The sequence below is a fragment of the Nomascus leucogenys genome, chromosome 4 (genome assembly GCF_006542625.1).
Source record: "Nomascus leucogenys isolate Asia chromosome 4, Asia_NLE_v1, whole genome shotgun sequence".
Lineage (NCBI taxonomy): Eukaryota > Metazoa > Chordata > Mammalia > Primates > Hylobatidae > Nomascus > Nomascus leucogenys.
In genome coordinates this window covers 98818940-98841163 of record NC_044384.1, presented here as the reverse complement: position 1 = coordinate 98841163, position 22224 = coordinate 98818940, and the positions used below count along the sequence as shown (strand labels likewise).

The 22224-nt window shown below is 38.8% G+C and overlaps 1 protein-coding gene across 1 annotated transcript in view; it reads right to left on the bottom strand.

Moving 5' to 3' along the window:
• Positions 1-22224, bottom strand: part of SFMBT1 (Scm like with four mbt domains 1) — a 73695-nt gene that overhangs the window by 18842 nt on the left and 32629 nt on the right. Inside the window, exons 4-11 of the mRNA XM_030811616.1 lie at positions 16214-16302; positions 13468-13714; positions 12346-12440; positions 11722-11823; positions 9607-9757; positions 7450-7532; positions 3136-3262; positions 1966-2079 (exon numbers count right to left, since the gene is read on the bottom strand). Of these exons, the coding sequence (XP_030667476.1) occupies positions 1966-2079; positions 3136-3262; positions 7450-7532; positions 9607-9757; positions 11722-11823; positions 12346-12440; positions 13468-13714; positions 16214-16302 (1008 nt within the window). The remainder of the gene's footprint in view (positions 1-1965; positions 2080-3135; positions 3263-7449; positions 7533-9606; positions 9758-11721; positions 11824-12345; positions 12441-13467; positions 13715-16213; positions 16303-22224) is intronic.

Sequence of the window (22224 nt, the reverse complement as noted above, 5' to 3'; positions counted from 1 at the left end):
CATATTTAAAACCTGGTTCTGTGTGAGTGTGTGTGTATATATGTGTGTGTGTGTATATATATATACACACATATATAGTACTATAAATTAATACTTATGTCTGAATATCTAGACTGAGACACATTTTCTTGGTAGGGGTCTTTATACAAAGAGCAAAAATAATATTTTCAAGGCTCCCTGGGTCAGTAAGTGTTGGGAAAGCTCAATGAATAACGTTGGACCCTTACGTTAGATCAGTGGTCCCCAACCTTTTTGGCACCAGGGACTGGCTTCATGGAAGACAATTTTTCCATGGACCAGGGGGTGGGGGGACATTTCAGGATGAGACTGTTCTACCTCAGATCATCAGGCATTAGATCGTGCAACCTAGATCCCTCACAAGACAGTTCACAATAAGATTCGCACTCCTATGAGAATCTAATGCCGCCCCGATCTGACAGGAGGTGGAGCTCAGGCACTAATACTCACTCGCCCGCCACTCACCTCCTGCTGTGTGGCCCGGTTCCTAACAGGCCATGGACCACTACTGGTCCATGGCCCAGGGGTTGGGGACCCCTGCCTCATATCATATATAAAACTTAACCCAAAGGGGATCAAAGATCTAAACATAAATGTAAGGGTTAAAACTATAAAACTCTTAGAGAAAAGCACAGGAGAAAACTATAAAACTTATTCTTAATAGTCAAAAAATGGAAACAATTCAAATGTCCATCAACTGTTAAACAGATAAACAAAATGTGTTAGATTTATAGCATGGAATATTATTCAGCTATATAAAGGAATAAAGAACGGACACACACTACAACATGGATGAACTCTGAGAGCAGTACACTAAGTGAAAGAAGCCAGTCACACAAGACCATGATCCCATTTATGTGAAATGTCTAGAATAGGCAAACCTATGGAGACAGAAAGTAGATTCGTGGATGCTGGGGTAGGGGTTGATTGCTAATTAGTATAGGGTTTCTTTCTGAAATGATGAAAATGTTCTCAATCTGACTATGGTGATAGTTGGTATGTCAATTGTAACACCATAAAGCTGTTTAAGAAGGGGGAAAGTGGGTAGCCACTTTCGAGGTTAGGTTGCAGAAAGACTCTGGCTTCCATCTTCCTCAACCTCTCTTGCTCTCTTGCTTCCTCACTCTGATAGAAGCCAGTTGTCATGTTGTGAGCTGCCTTACGGAGAGGCCCACATGGCAACAAACAGAAGGGAAGGCTCCAGCCAACACCCAGCAAGGAGCTCAGGCCCTCAGTCCAACAGCCCACAAAAAGATGCATTCTTGCTGCTATGGTCTGAATGTTCGTACTCTCCAAATTTCACATTGAAACTTATCTACTAATGTGCTGGTATGAGAAGATGGGGCCTTTAGAAGGTTATTAGGTCACAAGGGCAGAACCTTCATGATGCAGATTAGTACTCTTAAAAAAGAGACCCACAGAGCTAGTAGTCCCTTCTACCATGTGACGACACAACAAGAAGGTGCCAACTATGGACCAGGAAACGCGCCCTCACCAGACACTGAATCTGCCAATGCCTGGATCTTGGGCTTCCCAGTCTCCAGAACTGTGAGAAATAAATTTCTGTTATTTATAAACTTCCCAGTGTATGGTATTTGGTTACAGCAGCTAGAATGCACTAAGACACTTGCCAATAATCATCTGCGTAAAGCTGGGAGCAGATCCTCCCCACGTTGAGCCTTGAGATGACTGGAGCCCTGGCTGACACTTTGAGCGCAGCCTGTGAGAGACTCAGATCCAGACGACCCACCTAAGTTGCACCCAAATTCCTGACCCACAGAAACTGTAAGATATTAAATATTTGTTACAATAAATAATTTCCTATGCAGGAACAGATAACCAGAATGTCATTTTTTTTTTTCTCTGAAATGTCCAGATTAGTTTTAATTGGCAGCAGCCACACAGAAGATTATTTAACAATCAATCCTCTAACCCAGAAATAGATACCTCGTGCTCGGCGAGGAGTGCTGAGGGGGTGGCCATTGGTTTCACACCAGCCCAAAGGAAATATATCCATGGATTCCACACTTACAATACATTCAGGTATAGGCTTCTTAGAACCTGTTTAGATTAAAAAAAAAAAAAAAAAAAAAAAAAAAAAACAACTTTTTTTAGACCATTAAATAACCTTCTTCATAAACTATTTTCTAGATAACGTTCTACTCTTATAATAATGCAGACACAAGTCTCTTGACACAGAAGTCATACATTTTCATGTATGATAAACATTATGAAAAAAAACTGTCCTCCATGTAAAACTGTATCAGGACCAAAATGGGTAGAGAATATACAGGGTGACACTTAAGCTAGGGAACAGCAAATAAGAAACTGGAACTACCACTGGTATCATTCAGATGGTTAATAAATATCAGTCATTTCAGACAAATGGAAACCAAATGGCAAAGGTGACAATTCTACTCAATGAGAACATCAGTTCTGATACTTCAGGAATAAGCCAGAAAAGAAGAACAGTAAATTCAAATCAAGAAGTGATTTGGCAAGCTGCTGAACAAGGATTGCATAAAAGTCTACATTCGATATTATCCTTGACATCCACATTAAATGCCAATTCTACAAATCAGAAACAGTAGGTACCTTCTCAAAGTCTGACTATTTGGCAGCAGGATAAAAAAGCAGCTCAGGGCATATATGGTAACCGTACCACTGAATACTCACGCAGTGCCTTGCATCCACAAACCTGTCCAATTATTGAATATTACTTTTAGCGCAGTTTACCATTTCTACTCTATATACTTTTTGGTTCTATTGGGCTGCAGCAACCAAAATATTATCTCTTCAATAAGCTAGGTGTTAATGTCCATGCTCATATAACTTGGTCACATCAAAATATATGCTGTTTGACTTATGTTCTCCCCTTCCAGAAAATAGGGGACTCTGTAGTAATGAATTTTTATTCATATTCATTTCCTAAAATTTGGAATTTGAAAGCCAAGGACAGGAAAATAAATATTTCGCTTAGAGTCTTGCATTACAAAAGTCTCTGAACAAGATCCCTATTTAACTAATCCATTAAGTTTAACAGGCAACATTACAGGAGTAAACAGGAAGCTCAAAGGAGAGTGGCCACAGGAAGGCTTCTGGAGTGCTGGCACTCACCCTCCAGCTGGAGCCACAGGTAGGAGCCTCTCACTGCAGTGATGGTAGCAACACACACTTCTTCAGGGAGAATGGGGTTCACTGCCTCGAGCTTCATGTTCTCCTTAAATTCATGTTCAGAAATTAACTAGAAAATGAATCAATCAAATCCATTTACTGGATTAACACAGTATTAACTCGTGCTCAGCCAGAAAACCTTTTTCAAGTAGTACTTAATCCCTAGGTTTGAAGATAACATTTATTTTGCATTGTTTTGCTTTTTAATGAAGCAAAAGGAAAATGTCTGCCTTTCCTGGTGTTATCGGAAGTATACAGGAAGTACACTCTTTGATGTCACATATTCCTGCATTATTGCTACCTGTATGACCTTGCTCAAGCTGTATAACCTCTTTTTGCCTCAGTTTCTTCACCTGTCAGATGAGGTTAAGAACTCCCATCTGGCTGTGCTATTACAAGGTATCAATGAAATAAAGTCTCTAAGGTTCTGTGTCCTGAACCAAGTGACTATCAACACTGTTGACTCACTTCCCCTCATATAAAGCACCCTATCATACCACAAACTGCCTGGTTCATACTTGTATGTGTATCATAAGAGGCAGTCAGGATAAAGAATGTTTATCAACAGTGGGAAAGGGTCATTTAAAACAGAAAAATATCCAGCATCCGTGTCAAAATGGACAACTGAACATCTGCATTTGAGTGTTCTCTCTTCTGACATCTAACTTAAAAACTAAAGTTGTTTTTGGTTTGCTTCTCTTTTGAAGACAAAAACTTAACATCTATCTTAAGATGGATATAACAGGAAAGGAAACAACATTTTATAAGCTAAAATTTAGAACAGGGTCTAGAAACTAAGTTAAAGGCGACTCTAAGCTGGCAGTAAAGAAAGCTAAGAACTGGAAGAACTGCCAGGTACTAGGCAACTGGAGGTAGAGGAGACATAGTTAAAACAAGGAGGATTTGTTGAAAACATTTAAGAAACATTTAGGTTATGCCATTGGCTCCTCGACTCTATGCATTAGGGAAACCATTCCTTCCTCTCCCCTACAGAAGGTGAGATTTATCCTCTGGACAGGGTAAAAGAGAAGATGCTTAGGCAAGAGGACACAAGGAACTGCTGAGGCATGTATGCCGTGACCAAAACAGCGGTTAGCCTATGGACTGCTGAGAGGCCCAGCCCTCCGCCTCTACCCACCAGGCAGGGGACTAGAAGACACTTCTTATGGTGATATAATAAGCCCAGGAAGAAACACATAATGATATGGATTCAGGTTTCCCCAACAAATGACCAATCAGATTCTATCCTATAGGAAAGTTCAAGGTTGACAAGCTCCATCTACCTGCTCAGAGCTTTCAATCAGCTCTTCCTTTTAGTCACCCATTCTTAAATATAGCAACAACCAAGAATTACCAGACATCTAAGAAGATGAAAGTTAAGAGACCAAAACAGACAAGCAACTTGGAAAAAGCAGTGATTATGCAAGAAGAAAACTTCCCAAAAGGTGTGTGTGGGGGGTGGTGGATTAATTAACAGCCTCTGAGAGATAAGAAAAACTACTGCATCCTTAGAGCAAGAATAGTATGATATTAAAAATAAAGAAGTACCTGTAATCCCAGCACTTTGGGAGGCTGAGGCGGGTGGATCGCCTGAGGTCAGGAATTCGACAGAAGCCTGGCCAACATAGTGAAACCCCGTCCCTACTAAAAATACAAAAAATTAGCTGGGTGTGGTGGCGGGCACCTATAATCCCAGCTACTAGGGAGGCCGAGGCAGGAGAATCTCTCAAACCCAGGAGGTGGAGGTTGCAGTGAGCCGGGATCGTGCCATTGCACTCCAACCTGAGCAACAAGAGCAAAGCTCCATCAAAAAAAAAAAAGAAAGAACTACTCAGAGTTCCAGAAAATAGAAAACATGATGTCAAAAATTAAAAACTCAAAAGGAAGGCTGAAAGACAAAGTTTAGGAAATCTTCCAGAAAACAAAGCAAAACAACTAAGAAACATAAAACAGGATAAAAAGATTAAAAAAGCAGAGGTTTGATCCAGAGGGCCACAAACAAATAAAAGAACTTCCAGAAAGAGAAAAGAGACAAAATGGAAGGAAGGAAATCAAAGAAGTGATTTAAAAAAAATTTCCCAACACAGAAAGGAATGAAGGTCCAGAGAGAAAGTGCCCACTGAGAACCCAGCACAGCGGATGAAAACAGGCTCGCATCAAGGTTCATCACTGTGAAAAGGGGTTCTATACCTTCCAGAAAGGGTCGGGGAAAAAGCGGGTCATCTACAAAAGAACAAAAATAAAAATAGCTTTATAGCTTTTAACTTCTTGACAGTAACACTAGAAGTTAGAAAACAACTGAGCAATGTTTTCTGAATTCTCAAGTAAAATAACTTCCACATTGAGCCAAACTATGATGCAAGTCAGTAGAGTGAAGACATTTTCAAATATACAGAATCAACAAAAATTTACTTCCCTTGCACCCTGTTACAGGAAGCTACTGAGAGATGGGGATCCATCAAAACAAGGAAGCAAACCAAGAAAGAGGAGGCCATGAGATCTCTACAAAACAAGGGACCCCAAATCATACAAAAGGGGAGTGTGCAATTCCCTGGGTGACAAGGGCATTTCCATAATTAAAACTACACGGCAAGGCTGGCACAGTGGCTCACACTTGTAATCCCAGCACTACGGGAGGCTGAGGCGGGTGGATCACCTGAGGTCAGGAGTTTGAGACCAGCCTGGCCAACATGGTGAAACCCAGTCTCTACTAAAAATACAAAAATTAGCCAGGCATGGTGGCGGGCACCTATAATCCCAGCTACTCAGGAGGGCGAGGCAGGAGAATCGATTGAACCCAGGAGGCGGAGGTTGCAGTGAGCTGAGATCGCACCACTACACTCCAGCCTGGGTGACAAGAGCAAGATCCTGTCAAAACAAACAAACAACAACAACAACAACAACAAAAAAAAAACCCACAAAAACTACATGGCAAACCTAAAGAGCAACCCATCCAGACAGAGAGTGGAGGTTGCTAAGAGGGATGTCTCTTTAACAAAAGTGTTAGGAATAACAGATTTCTTGATGTGACTGCTTTTGGTAATGAGAGACTACTGGGAGGTGTGGAAAGCGGCAGCAATAGATAAAATTAAGTAAATTAAAAACAAGGCAATTATTATTGAGGATAAAAATTCTTAAAAAGAAACAATCATAAAATATTGCCGTGCCAGGTGCAGTGGCTCATACCTGTAATCCCAGCACTTTGGGAGGCTGAGGTGGGCAGATCACTTGAGGTCAGGAGTTCGAGACCAGCCTGGCCAACATGGTGAAACCTCGTCTCTACTATAAAAATGAAAATTAAGCGGGTGTGCTGGTGGGCGCCTGTAATCCCAGCTACTTGGGAGGATGAGGCAGGAGAATCTCTTGAACCTGGGAGGCAGAGGCTATAGTGAGCTGAAATCGTGCCACTGCACTCCAGCCTCGGTGACAGAGCAAGATTCTGTCTCAAAACAAAACAAAACGAAACTGCAGTGCTCAGCTGTAATATCTGAATGCATATCATAATGTAAAAACTCATTTTGTATTTAACCAAAAATTGTAATATAACTCTAAAGGAAGAAGAATGTGGTAAGACAGAGAGGAAAGGTAATAAAAAGTAATTAAATGCTCATTTATCATAATTTAGAACCAAGAGACTCAGCACCGTTAGACAGGATGAATTTAATTTGTTTTAATAAAGTCAAAGTTTTTAAATTAGAACCAAGTGACATGTCTAAAATAAATGACTCAAAAGATAGAAGCTTTTTATTTTGAAAATGAAGAAATACAAATACTAGAATTACAGTGAGAAGAACAGGAAGTATTATTTCTGGGAAGGGAGACTGTGAAAAGGGGTAGGGCAGGGACTGCTATTTTACCTTCTAAGCCTTTTACTGCTACATGGCTCTTTAAACCACATGCATGTATTATTTGGATAGAAGAATTTAAATAAGCTTAACAATTTTTCTCCACTTAATATTTCAACAGTTTTTCCTATTATTGAATCATGAAAAATAATCATAAAATTTCAAATTCACATGATTTCAGCTAAGAAAAAATAAAACCAATAAACTTATAAAACTAACTTAATTAGCAAACTAACTGATTCACTTCTGCAGTAAATGTATTTTCCTTTAGACCATGTGATTACAATCACCACTGTGCTCATCTGGATTGAGTGAGATGACTATCTTCAGAGTAATAACATGGAAAGCAAGGGAAGCACAGCAGTCCCCGCAGCCCTGCATAGTGGCCATGAGGCCATGGGGTGGTCCTCACCGGAGGGAAGCACCTCTGGGGAGCAGCTTCAGCACCACACTGTTTGAGGTAGTCAGCCCAGTCAAAGTCCTGGCTTGGGTAGCCTAGGTGGGGACAAATGAACAGTGAGTCACACTACCAAACTGCACACGTTTGCCTGGCTTCACCACTCACCAAGGGTCCACTCACAACTTCCAGTGCTGCTAGTCTGACAACTTTGATCATTTTAGAGGGGCGAAAAGCATTCTATAAATCTAGAGCACTGTTAATTTTATAAAATAGAGCAACTGTGGTCAAACTGTAATAAGACAATGAGACTCTTTGAATAAATTTGTAAACTTTCAAATTTCAAACTAGGCATTTATTTTGAGCACTATTTTATATGATTAGTTGCTGGCAATTTACCAAAAGAATTTAAGACAGTTATGACTGAATTTGATTTGTATATATAAATCCATTCTTATTGTCAATTCTAAAGGGACTCAGGCTCTTAAGGAAAAGAGACAGCAAATAGTATTAGTTAATCTGCAAAGACGAAGACTTTTTTTCTTTGTTAAAGCTATCTCCTGAAATGTGTCTCAGATATCACTGATACAAATCCTCTTGTCATTTTCAGATTCATATATTACAGAATATCAATGCTTTTATAATCTAAATCATGTATTTATTTCAGAAAAAACAAGCTTAGCACCCCACTTAAGTCTACTAAGGTTCTTGATGGAAGCATGTCCAAACTGCTGCTGACTCAGCACCATCTACATGCAAAGAGCTGAGCGAGGCCCAACTGCCTACTGTGTCTGAGTTGCTCTCAGCCTCCAGAGAGCTTAATGTCTCACAGGCAAAAAAATAGGCTACTCAAGTCTATGCCCTCTGACAGCCCAACAGTCCCTGCCTACCTAAGACTGGCACCATGTTCTCCCTTTGCCCCCACCTCAATGCCTGACAGTACATTTTCTGCCATTTTCAGTTATGTAATCTACTACCTTCCCTCTATTTACAAAGACACAGTTGATTCGTCTATAACAACACTGAAAGCTTCAGTATTTTTAACAATTGTTTCTTCCTTTTCACATAGAGGTGGCAAGCAGAATAAAGAACTTGGGATGTCTAGAGCGTGCCTGCAAAGCAAGAACTTCCTTCTATGGCTGTTCCACACCACACCCTCCAACCAGGCATTCATCTGCTGTGTTCACTGATGGAAGAGAAACTAGGAAGTTCTGTTAATATTTCCCCCTATTTGCCCCTTGAAGGGACTGGGTTGTACTCATTGAGCTTGTCACTCTCCCCAGGGATAAGCTCAATGCCTGGCTTATAGCAAACATTACACAAATGTTTGTTGAATGAATAAAAGCTGATGGAAGACAAAGGTTCTGAGTTTATGATCCTTGTTAACAAGAAAGAGTACTTCCAGCCCAGTGTTCCAGCAGTCACCATTTAGAAAAGTGATGCTATGCTTTACTGAAAACCTACTGATAACATATACAGACTGCCAATCAAATAATCTGATTTGCTAATATTAAAAATTCAGATAAACATCTGACATGTTCTAGATTCTCTAAGTTTAAAAATATTAAAAATTTCAGTCAAGCTCAACTAACCCATTAATTAAGGGCCTTGATTAAAGGATCAAAAACTATATTTGGCAAAGTTGCAAATATCAGGAAAATGAGCTTTTATTTTCCTACCTACTGCCTGAGTTCTACTCTTCACCATAAACTTCTCTCTAGAAAGTCCCCTCCATGACAAGGCTCAGACACCTAAAGATAATCAGTAATCTACCTTCTAACTCTGGCTCTATGGCCTCTTCTCACAAGTCAGCCCCCAATGCTCACTGTGCATCCAAGCCCACCCCTCTGCCACCCCTAACAGACATAAAAGGGACTAAGGAGCCAGCACAGAATCCAGGTTGGAACCTGGCTTTCCAGGGGGTTATGAGGGCATAGATATCAGAGGATAGAACACACTCTCTTTAACAGTTTTTTAGCTCAATTTATAACTTTCAAATATGTAAATATATGCAATCTAGACCTTTCCTTATACTTTTCTCAGACCCCAAAAAATGTTAGGAACAGGCTAGGGCAAGAGGAGAGGGACAAAAGATTTAAGCAATGCCATCTGATATGTCTCATTTCAAGGAGAAGCTCTCAAGTGACAACTCAGAAGAGAGCGAATGTGCACCTGGAGGGGGGCTGATGTGTAGGCCATTCTTCAGACTCCACTGCACAGGGAAGATGCCAGGACTGTCAGCGTGGCACACAAAGGATCGCCGTGCGTGGTTCTCAGGACGCAAGTCATCCATTTCCACCAGAAAGTACTTTTCATCAAAAACCTATACATGCAATTAATAGATGAAATAGACAAATGCACACATATATATGTGCTTTTTCCTTGACACAGCCAAACATATTACAAAAGTTCATAGTCATGTGGGTATTAATAATACTAAACACTAAATGTTAGCTCTGTGTTATATAATACATATAATTACTGTTTTAATTAAATGCTTTTCATGTATCAATTCAGTTTTAATCTTCTTAACAATCGAATGAGGTAAGTACCATTATATATATATATACGTATATATGTATATACCTATATATATATGTGTGTGTGTGTGTGTGTATATATATATATATATATATACACATACACACATAGTTTGTTTTTTGGTTTTTTTTGGAGACAGGGTCTTGCTGTGTTACCCAGGCTGGAGTGCAGTTGCATGAACGTGGCTCACCGAAGCACTGCAGTCTTGACTTCCTGGGCTCAGTTGATCCTCCCACTTCAGTCCCTTGAGTAGCTGGGACAACAGGCATGCACCACCATGCCCAGCTAATTTTTAAAATTTTTGTAGAGACGTGGTCTTGCTATATTGACCAGGCTTGTCTCAAACTCCTGGGCTCAAGCGATCCTCCTGCCTCAGCCTCCCAAAGTGCTGGGATTACATGCATGAGCCACCACACCCAGCCCAAGTACCATTATCAACTCCATTTCGCAGATAAGGAGAATGAGTTCAAACAGAGGTTAAATAACTTGCCCTAGGTTACAAAACGAAGAAGAAGCAAAACCTGGATCCAAAGCCATATAGTTCGGCTCCAAACAAAATTTAGTCTAAGTTTAGTGAGAAACTTAGTTTAAGCTTATGCTACTATGAATTAGTTTTTCAAATCCTAGCCCAGTTTCAAATGCCAAAGAACGAACTTTATTTATTTATTTATTTAGAGACAGAGTTTTGCTTTTGTTATCCAGGCTGGAGTGCAATGGCACAATCTTGGCTCACCACAACCTCCGCCTCCCGGGTTCAAGCAATTCTCCCGCCTCAGCCTCCCGAGCAGATGGGATTAGAGGCATGTGCCACCACGTCCGGCTAATTTTGTATTTTTAGTAGAGACGGGGTTTCTCCATGTTGGTCAGGCTGGTCTTGAACTCCTGACCTCAGGTGATCTGCCCGCCCTGGCGTCCCAAAGTGCTAGGATGACAGGCGTAAGCCACCGTGCCCGGCCAAAGAGATAACTTTATGAACCTCCTCTGGCTTCCCACTAGCCCTCCCTTCAGACTCTAGGTAGGGTGTTCTGGCCCCACTTGCAGGCTCAGAATCCCTCTTTGCTTTGAGAATAATCTTCTTCCAAGACAGAGAAAACTTAAATCTCAATAGGTCAGATGATTTAGCACCCAAGCAACTATTCCTCTAGTCACATTCAACTTTGGCTTCTATTTTCAGTAAATGTGCTTCTGCTCTAGTTGGAAACTGAAATTCTCTCGCCAATGCCTCAGTTGTAGTGACTGGGCAGGGCCTCGATAACCTTACTTCTTAGTTTTGTCAGTATTCCAAAAGATTAAATCTGAATCTGGAATACACAGCTGGAGCCAGGCCACTGCCAGAACTTTTAACACTAACTGCCTGATCCCCATTCATCTCTTCATTCCAACGAGCTCTGCATCTGGTTAGACGGTGATGAGACTGCCTGCCTCCAACTTTACAGATACCCTGGCCTCCTAAAGGAATTAAATCTCCTTTACTTATATACAGCTAGGCCTGCCCCAAAGAATGCATCCCCTACTAGTCTAGTGCCCAGGCCCAAGACTGCTTTGGCTAGGGCTACCAAGCTCTGAAGGAGGAATGGGCCGCAGCAAACTGGACAAACACAAAACGTGCACAGAAGTAATTCTAGCTGCACGGCTTAGAAGGAAAAATGGGTTGGATCAATAGAGCTTAAAGATCAAAACATTACCCATTTCCTAAACCCGTCACCTTGACAGGGATTCTTACCAAGAGAGTTATCCCCATTTTACCTTAACAACTGTAGCAGGAGAGATCCCAAAAGGAGACCAGGGGTCTACAGCTTCCAATTTCATGTTTACAGAGAATGTATGAATGCCAATAACTTGTTTGTCCTGAAATGCAGACACCAAAAGGGGATGAAAACATAGTATCTGTATCAATTTTACACTCACATGTAGCTGAATCCTACTGTGATTAATAGAAATGTCCAGCTCTGATAAATCCTATAGTTTTCTTCTTTTTTTTTTAAATGTGCAAAACTAGCCAATATAATTTTCTACTCTGGAAAAAACTATCCAGGAAAAAACAAAAACACAGAAAGTGCTTCTACTCTCTACATTCAAAGACAAGGAATATCTGGAGGAAAAAACAAATTTATTTTATCAGTTAGGTCTGTGTAGTTAAGGGTAGAAAAGAAAAGGTTCAAACTACTTGAGGAGAACTTGGGGAGAAAATCTAGACAACTGTTAGAAGAAAACAAGGATAATCATCAGTCCAGTCTTAACATACCCTCCTCCTTCAGAGACCACGGCATTCTTACCGACTGCAGGGGCTACTTTACACTTTCACCTGCCGCGTTTCTTTACTCTACTGTAAGGGAAGCAATACCGATCTATCACATGTTTTGTTTTTACCTTAAATAAGTAAGATGGTAATGGCTCTTCCTCTTCCTCTTTCACTTTGGCCAAAATCTCTTGCCACTCAGCTTCATTTTTTAGATGTCTGATGGCTTTAATAAAACATGACAACATGCTTTAGATGATGAGAAACTTATACTTTTTACTGTCCTGAAAGCATTCACATAAACAAAAACAAGTCACTTTCCACTGGAACTAGAAAAGGGTTCAAGCCCACTTATATCCCTCTACACTCAAAGAACTTGCACCTTAACTTCAGTACTTTGCTCTATGCAGAGCCTGGACAGCTTGGCTTTACGAAAATACCTACAGTAAGATCATAAGGATTGTTGTAATCCATAAAATTGTAATACGACATCCAAATTGGGGCACATAATAATAAATGCAAATTGATTTAAACAGTAACTCTAAAAATACCAATATTATTGGTATTTCTTTAATCAACAATTTGCTGTGACCCAATTTTCTATATACCTAGCTAAATGCTCCCTAGATAATTTTTTCTTTATTTTATCTTGGTCAAGGGTCAGTATGGGTTGGCACAGTAATCTATGAGGTATATTAATATGTGTGGAAAATTATAAAAGCAATAAAAACAAAAGAAAAATAGGCACTTGGCCAGGTACAGTGTCTCACGCCTGTAATCCCAGCATTACGGGAGGCTGAGGTGGGCAGATCACTTGAGGTCAAGAGTTCCAGACCAGACTGGCCAACATGGTGAAACCCCATCTCTACTAAAACTACAAAAATTAGCCGGGTGTGGTGGCATGTGCCTGTAATCCTAGCTACTGGGGAGGCTGAGGCACAAGAATCGCTTGAACCCAGGAGGCGGAGGTTGCAGTGAGCCGAGATCATGACACTGCACTTCAGCCTGGGTAACAGAGCAAGACTCTGTCTCAAAAAACAAAACAAAACAAAACAAAAACCAAAAGCAGAACAACAACAACAAAAAAGAAAAATAGGCACTTAATTTAACAACTCCATAAAACTGTTTTGTAATAGCTCTATTATGAGAACAAAGGTTTTCATAATATGCAGAATATATTTTTTTCAGCCTCATAGATATTAATAACATAGCATGTTAATGTCACAGAAGAAAAATATCCTATTACTCTTCACCTGAAGGGGGCTGAAGCTCATATCCCTGTTGAGCAGCCCAACCAACGTGATGCAGAAATGGATCCAAGTAATACAACCAATGTTCATAATTGTCAGAACTTTCAAGTCCTTCATAACGTAGCTTCAGCCTTCCTCCAATGTTTTCTACTACAGTAACAATCCAAGTGCTTAAAGAGTCCTGGAAAGCTTGACATTCTAGTCTGGATCCTGGAGCAATGAGATCTAAAGGATTCCTCCCATTACGGAGCTGTAGGATTAAAAAGTAAAACAATCCAGTAAGAGAAATTAATATAATATCTTTGAAAAGCCAACTTCTAAATGATCTCAAACCAGCCTTCGTATTTTTTACCCATTCAAAAGCCACTGACACTAAACTGTCTATCATCATACAAGCCTCTTACAGTATGATTTCTAGGAGATATGAAAATGTTTATCTTAAAGAAAATCTATCTATAATGCAGTACAATTACTCTAACACATCTCTATCTCTAGGACTATGTTATGTAGTTTCATTTAGTAAGAATTTTTAAAATATCATCATTCCTTATCTATTATAAAACAAATATGGGCCAGGCATGGTGGCTCACACCTGTAATCCTAGCACTTTGGGAAGCTGAGGTGGGCAGATCACTTGAGGTCAGGAGTTCGAGACCAGCCTGGCCAACATGGTGAAACCCCATCTCTACTAAAAATACAAAAATTAGCCGGGCACGGTGGCAGGCACCTGTAGTCCCAGCTACTTGGGAGGCTGAGGCAGGAGTATCACTTGAACCCAGGAGGCGGAGGTTATGATGAGCCAAGATCAATGCCACTGCACTCTAGCCTAGGCAACAGAGCAAGATTCTGTCTTCATAAAAAGTTTAAAAATTAAAAGAAGCAAATATCAAAATACCATCATCATCATTAAAGAAAAAAAATAAAAGTCAAAGTCAAAGTCACCTATAATCCCACCTCAAAGAAAGAACCACAAGAAACACTTTGGCATACACTCTTTTTCTCCATACAAGTCAGTATCCACCTCTGCCAGTCTGTCTGTTCCTATTTTTTGAAAAATGGAAACACTGTATACTGTTTCTTAATTTGTTCTTCACTTAGTACATCATAGGTATCTTTCTATGATAGCACATATAACTCTTCCTCACGTTTTATAGTATTTTATGATATTTTACATTGTAAATGGGCAATAATTTATCCAGTTACCTACAGATAGTATTTCAGTTGCTTCTGATTTTTTATTGATGTCACAACAATGTTCAAATGAACAGAGTAAAAGCTTTTGATCACAGTGATGGAAAGGAAAAGTTTAACTCTCACTATCTAGAAGTATATTAAAAACTACAATAAAGAAAAGAAATTCATTATCAAGTTATCACTTAACCATTTCTAATACACAACTTACATTTTTTTCCTACTAAAAACTGCTCTGTGACACTTACATATCCAGATATGCAAAGGGACATATGAACAAGTGGAGGAAAAGATTCAGAGCTAAAAGTCAGCATGGCAGAGTCATGGTCAATAAAGAGTAGAATTGTTTATCAATTCATCCATTCATTAAAATGTTACTGAGTTTTTAGTACGTATAAGGCCCTGGCTAAGCATAAATAAATGAGTCAGAGTATAAAAAATAAAAACCAGTTTGAAATAGAGTATTCACCAATCAAAATTTAAAAGGGAATGTGAATGGATCATAGAAGTAAATGTAACCATAAAACTCTTAGAAAATACAGGAGTAAATCTTCTTGACCTTGGGTTAAGCAAAACCTTCTTAGATATGATACCAAAAGCACAAGCAACAAAAGAAAAAAAGAGAATCTGGATTACATCAAAATAAAAAATGTTTATGCTGCAAACAATAAAAAGACAAACCACAGAATGGGAAAAAATATTTTCAATATTTTGAAATGTATGTATATTTTGAATGTATAATAATACATTCAACTCAATAATAAAAAGACAACCCAATTTAAAAATGGGCAAAGAAATGTCTCCAAAAAGGATACAGAAATGGCCCATAAGCACAAAAAAACATACTCAACATCAACAGCCATTATAGAAATGTAAATCAAAATGAGATGCCACTTCATACCCACTTAGTCAGCTATAATAAAAAAGATAACAAGTGTTGGCAAGGATGTAGAGGGATGGGAACCTTCATACATTGCATTTCACATATGCCACAAAGAATTTTACCAGTATGACAGAAAGTGACAAGATATAACTTAGAAATGTAATAACCAATAAATCCATTTCACAAAATCAAGAGATCTATATTACTAACAAGCTTAAAGGCCACACTAATTTAAAAGGACTGCTGAAAAGCAGGTGGAAGGCACAAGTACAACAGGTCCAATATCTTCTGAGCAAAAAAAAAAAAAAAAAGGGTGGGTTGGGGGTCTCCAAGTCACCTGGTGTGGGAGTTACAAATGTCCACCCTGAAGCAGAATCGACCCCTGCTCAGTTTCAGAGTGAAAGCCCTCAGAAGGTCCTATTTTCCAACTGTATAAAAGAATCTGGGAAATTAGATTTTTTTATGTGTTAGCAACTAATTCAGAAAATATTTAGGCACTAAGCAAGCCACCAGTTTGCAACCTCTGAGGGTAAGTTTAAACTTCCCAATACCTATGCCTATGTCTCTAATAATAACGTTTATTTGCTTCAGAGTGGTAAATAAGCAACCGATTTTAAGATTCTTTGAAAGATCAGATGGGTTTTCCACGCTGATGTGGCATGTAGTAATACTCACGCCCTCTAGCAGCGGAACAGGAGGACTACATGCTCCTAGCAGGGTCTGCCGCAGAAACTCATCCCAGTCAGATACTTTATCTCTGATGCCTAGATGAGGGAATAAATGACTGATTACTCAAAATGCCAGCCAACAGAATGCAGACAAACCAAACCAGTGGAGATGGTTTAGAGGTATTTCTCATTTTAAGATCTAAGAGTCCAACATACTGCTTCTTTGAGAGCCTGAAAAGATAAAACAAAATAAAACCAAAAATGCTTCTCTAGATGGAGCTACTTTCTGGTTAGTTTATTAAGAGTTGCATACAAAACAAAGAGAATATAGTCCCAACTACCTGTTCCTATAATATCCAGAAGGTACCTTACTTTATTTTTTATGATGGAAACTTTCAAACATATAAAAAGAAAAATGATCTAATGAATCCTAAGTGCCCTGGCGTCAACAACTGTCACCTCATGGCCAATCTGTTTCATCTAAACCAGGATTTACAAGCTACAACTCGAGGGCTTAATCCAGCCCGCTGTCTGTTTTTGTTAATAAAGTTTTACTGGAACATGGCCATACCCATTTGTTTACATATTGTCTGTGGCTGCTTTCACACTACAAAGGTAGGGTTTTAGCAGCTTTGACAGAGATTGTATGACTAGTAAAGCCTAAAATATTTACTATCTTGCCCTTTACAGATAATTTGCCAATGCCTGGCTTATACCCTCACAGTCCACCCATGCCCAACCAAGGATCAGTTAGAAGACAATTCCAGATAGCATATAATTTCAACCATATATATATTTTAGTACATATTTCTAAAATAAAATATTTTCTTACAAAACCACAATAACATCATCACACCTTTAAAAAATTAACAATAATTCCTTAATATCAAACATCCAGTCTATGTTCAAACTTCCCCAATTGTCTCATAAACAGTTTTGTCAATTTGTTTGATTACATCAGGACCCAAGTGAGATGCACGCATTGCAAATGTCTCCTTGATTTCTTTTCATCAGTAGGCTTCTACTCCTTCCTCCCCTCCCTTGCCCCTATACTCTCTCTTTTTTTACTCTACATTTGTTGAGACCTGGCCTTTGTCCTCTATGGAGTTTTTTAGAGTCTGATTTCATTGGTTGCGTCCCTGTGGTGACCAGTTGTTCTACTGTTCCCTGTATTTGCCATAAATCAGTATTTAGAGCTAGAAGCTTGATCAAATTCAGGTTAGACTTCGGGGGGTTGAGGGTGAAAGAATACTTCACAAGTGGAATAAGTTATACCCTTCCATCAAGAGCATGAAGAGGCACATATGGTCTGGCTGTCTCTCCTTTTGTGACATTAGCAGCTTTTAACGGTTACTACATAGATGCACTGATTCATTAGGGGCTCAATGGTGATATTCTAATTCTATTATTCCTTCTTCATTTACTAACCAAAGAACTTCTATAAAGAAAAATTTCTCTTTATCAGCTATTTGATTACGCTGAGGTAGAGTTCACAGAAAGAAGGCTTTCTTTGAACATATACTTGATTGCCTTTACTCTTTCTCTACATTTACCACCCTTTAAAATAAACAGTTGATTGGCAGGCATCTTCCAAGAGCGGCTAATGAGGATTTTGTTTCAAAACTTCACTACGAACTCATACATTAAAACAAATACATTTCAAGCCATTACAGCTGTTGTGCTTACTGACACTCTATCTTCAACCAGAGGCAGTCTCTTCAGGTTGGCTCCTGAGACCTTTTGGCATGACACTAGTAAAGAGCCAGTGATAACTTTTTTGCTTTTTGGTATGACAAGATGTTCCAGGATCATCTAGGAAATTGCCTGACCTAGTGCAGGACTCAGCTACTTCTGCAAGAAGCCCCAGTTTATTTCCGTGGAAATGGTATTTAGAGACCCGGGCGTGCTCATTGTCACTGGGTTAGTGTTTCTCGGCCTTTTCAGTGTCTAGAGTTAATGCATTTCTTCTTCTCAGGATAAATTACATCACAATACTTCCAATACAAATTCAGAAAGATAGTGCTTTCATTTAACTCACCCATCTAAGCTCTATTTCCTTTCTATCATGCTGAAAATCCTAGTTCCCAATTACACATTTCATTCTTTTTTTTTTTTTTTTTTTTTTGAGACAGAGTCTCGCTCTGTCCCAGGTTCACGCCATTCTCCTGCCTCAGCCTCCCGAGTAGCTGGGACTACAGGCGCCCGCCACCATGCTCGGCTAATTGTTTGTATTTTTAGCAGAGACGGGGTTTCACCATGTTAGCCAGGATGGTCTTGATCTGACCTTGTGATCCGCCTGCCTCAGCCTCCCAAAGTGCTGGGATTACAGGTGTGAGCCACCACGCCCGGCCACACATTTCATTCTTTATTTGCTTTTGCCTACCATATACAAACAACTATTTCAAAGTAACAACATCAAGTCTACCACCAACAATAGGATTACTAAAAATAGGTTAAGATTTTTTCTTTGCATTTTTTTTTTGTTATTGTTGTCCTTAGAGTATATATCCCTAACTGGGGACGTACTTTCATATTTTATTGTGTTTTTAAGTCACTGAAATAGTTCCTCTTTGTGTGGTTATCCCACAAGCTCCATATACAGTTAGGTTTCCTTGATTTTGCTTTTGATTTTTAGTAATTGCTTTCTAAACATTTAATTTTGCTTTCTAGTTGCATAAAATATTTACAAGGTTCAAAAGTCAAATCTACAAAATAAAATAAGGTACACTCATAAGATTTAGCTTCTATTCCTATCTCCTTCATTCTATTCCCTTCTTTCCCCATAGGTAACTTTTTTCTAAATGATTTATTCTTTTTTTTCTTTTTTTTTGAGACGGAGTCTTGCTCTGTCGCCCAGGCTGGAGTGCAGTGGCACAATCTTGGCTCACTGCAACCTCCGCCTCCCGGGTCCAAGTGGTTCTTCTACCTCAGCCTCCCGAGTAGCTGGGATTACAGGCACACACCACCATGGTCGGCTAATTTTTGTATTTTTAGTAGAGATGGGGTTTCACCATGTTGGCCAGGATGGTCTTGATCTCCTAACCTCGTGATCCACCCGCCTCAGCCTTCCAAAGTGCTGGGATTATAGGAGTGAGTCACCGTGCCTGGCCAATGATTTTTTCTTTTATTTTGAAAAAAATAAGTTCACATATACACATTCGTATCATCATATCCTTGAGCTCTCCTCCTCCTCAAGCCTGTACACATTTTTCTTTTTTTCATACAATAACATATCCTGAGCCCACTCCTTGGTTGTATGTAGACCCTCCTCCTTTTTATTGCTGTCTATAGCTGCTTTTCTTACAAAGTATCCTTTGTCAGCTATCAAGACTGACAGCTGGTTTCTTTTCTACTGGCAGTTGTCTGTACATCTTTGTCCTTTTATTTTTACTCTTTTGTAGTCTCTCTGCTTAGGTATGTCTCCTATACAGAGGACAAGAGTGGATTTTGCTTTATGAGGCAATCTGAATTTATTTGTTTACTTCTAATAAAAGAGTACGTCCAGTAACACTTATTGATATTATTAATATGCATGGCCTAAATTTCATACTGTTAAATGTTATATACTTTGTGTGTATGTAGTTTTTTTTTTACTATGTGATCTATCCTGTTTACACATACAGTTTCTCTTTCTAAGTCTCTTTCGGCATATAGAAAGGTTCTTATTTTTGTTCTACTGATTACCTTTACATAACACTTTCAGTCCTCTCTATTTTTGGACTTTCTATTTTGTTGTTGTTGTTGTTGTTTCCATAAACAATACTGAAGTTAGCTATAAGCCCTTTGTTTTCTCTCCTTCAGCATCTCATTTCAGGTAATATCCTTTTACTCCCAGTTAACACTTAAATAGTTAAATTACATGGCAATAAAGCTGGTTTTTTTTTTAAGACAATGAGTGGGCTTATACAACTATGCACGTTTTCCCCATTCTTGTCCCATACTTTTTATAGTAATAATGTAACTACATTTTCAGAGCATACAGCTATTAACATACCACAGTGTCTCCCTTACAACCATCATTTAGTTTAAGTTCTATAGCTATACATGTATTTAATGTTTCACTACCATTTCTCATGCTAACGTTACCTCATTAATTTGCTCAGCTGAAGCTCATTCCCTAGTGGACTCCTTAGGAAGGGCTCATGGGAACAATATTACTTAGTTCTTACCTGTTCATAACAGTTTGCATATAGCCTTTAGATCTGAAGTTCAGTTTGGCTAGATATAAAATCCCTGTCTCATATTTTCTCTTTCATTAAATTTCTTAAATATGTTACATTCCATTGTCTTTTGGCATAAACCATTGCTAATAACTCTTGACGAAAATCTTGTTTTCTTTCCTTTATAAGAAACTTGGTGTTTTTCCTAAATAGCCGTGATATTATTTTTTGCTTTCAAGTTCAATACTTTCATTAGAATAATGTTGACGTAGCTGCCCTCATTTGATTTTCCTACATACTTAGTAATCCCTTTCAGTATGTATTACAAGGCCTCTTTTATTTCTGTAACGTTTACCTGAATTATGGTCCAGCATGGTAGCTGGATTACACCTGTAATCCCAGCAATTTGGGAAGCTCAGGCGGGCAGATCACTTGAGGTCAGGAGTTTGAGACCAGCCTGGCCAACATGGTGAAACCCCCTCTCAACTAAAAATATAAAAATTAGCTGGGCATGGTGGCATGTACCTGTAGTCCCAGCTACTCGGGAGGCTGAGGCAGGAGAACTGCTTGAACCTGGGAGGCAGAGGTTGTAGTGGGCCGAGATCGTGCCACTGTACTCCAGCCTGGGTGACAAAGAGTGACACTCTGTCTCAAAAAATAAATAAATAAATGTTTACCTAAATCATAGTTTATAGTATTTTGTTGTTTCATTGCTTCAGTTTTCTTCTTCAAGGACTTCTACTGCAGGTATGTTAAATCATTTTTACCTAGCTGTATAAGGTGTTTCTCAAGTCCTTTTTATTTCTTTCTGTTTGGTTTTTATTTTAAAATTTCTTTCCTTTTTTTCATCTGTTTTTCTTCAGATAGTATCCATGGTGCTGACTCACTCCTGTGCTCATTTTAACTAAGTCTTCATTTCCAATATTCTTTTATTTCCAGTTCTTGCCTAAGTTTTACTTTTTCTCTTTTCAAATCTTCCCTTTTTTAATCCCTTCATTTCTGAATGTTTATAAATTTTATTTATAATTTTTTTCACTGTTTCTATTATTGTTACTACTTTTTTGTTAGCTTATTTTGAAATGTTTTTATCTGACACAATGTTCACTTCTTCTGTGGTTGTTTCTACTCTTTTTTCACTGTAATAATCTTGTATGAGATTCAACTGAAATCCTTTTCTGTTGTTCACATTTAAATGAGATGCATTTTCCTACATACTTTAGGATGAGACAGTAGGCCAGGTGGCTTCATGTCTCTAGAGCTCCCTCTTCTATTGTTCCTCACAAGGTAAAAAACCTTCACAAAGGAGAAGCCCACAAACATCCCAGGACCCGAATACTCAGATCTTCGTTTCCAAATACCATTCTTCACTAAAAGAAAAGACTTCTTGGGGAAATGGCTGATTTCAGGGCTGAGACAGGAAAATGCTTCTTGAGCCAAAAAATAAGAAACTGCTTAAAGAATAATAAGGACATATTTAAAGGATACAGTAGTCCGCTTGAAGGGGTAACCACTCACCAAATCTAGGACAGTTTCAGGATCAAAAGAAATAGTAAAGGATTATAACCCATTAAATAAAATCAGAATCATGAGTCTACACAGATAAACATACCTACATATACACATACATACATACATAAATAGAGGAAAGGGGGAAGCTCTTTCTATAGTGTAGTAGAAAGCCAATTAAGAAATGTAGAAAAAAAATTTTAAAACACCATTTGGTAATTATTGAAAAAATAATTGTTTCAGATAAAATTTATAAATGGATACTAAGAATAGTGGGTTAAAGTGTGAAGAGTAATGGGATACTTTCATATTCTCCAAGTATCTTCCAACAAGACACTAACTAAAAAGCAAA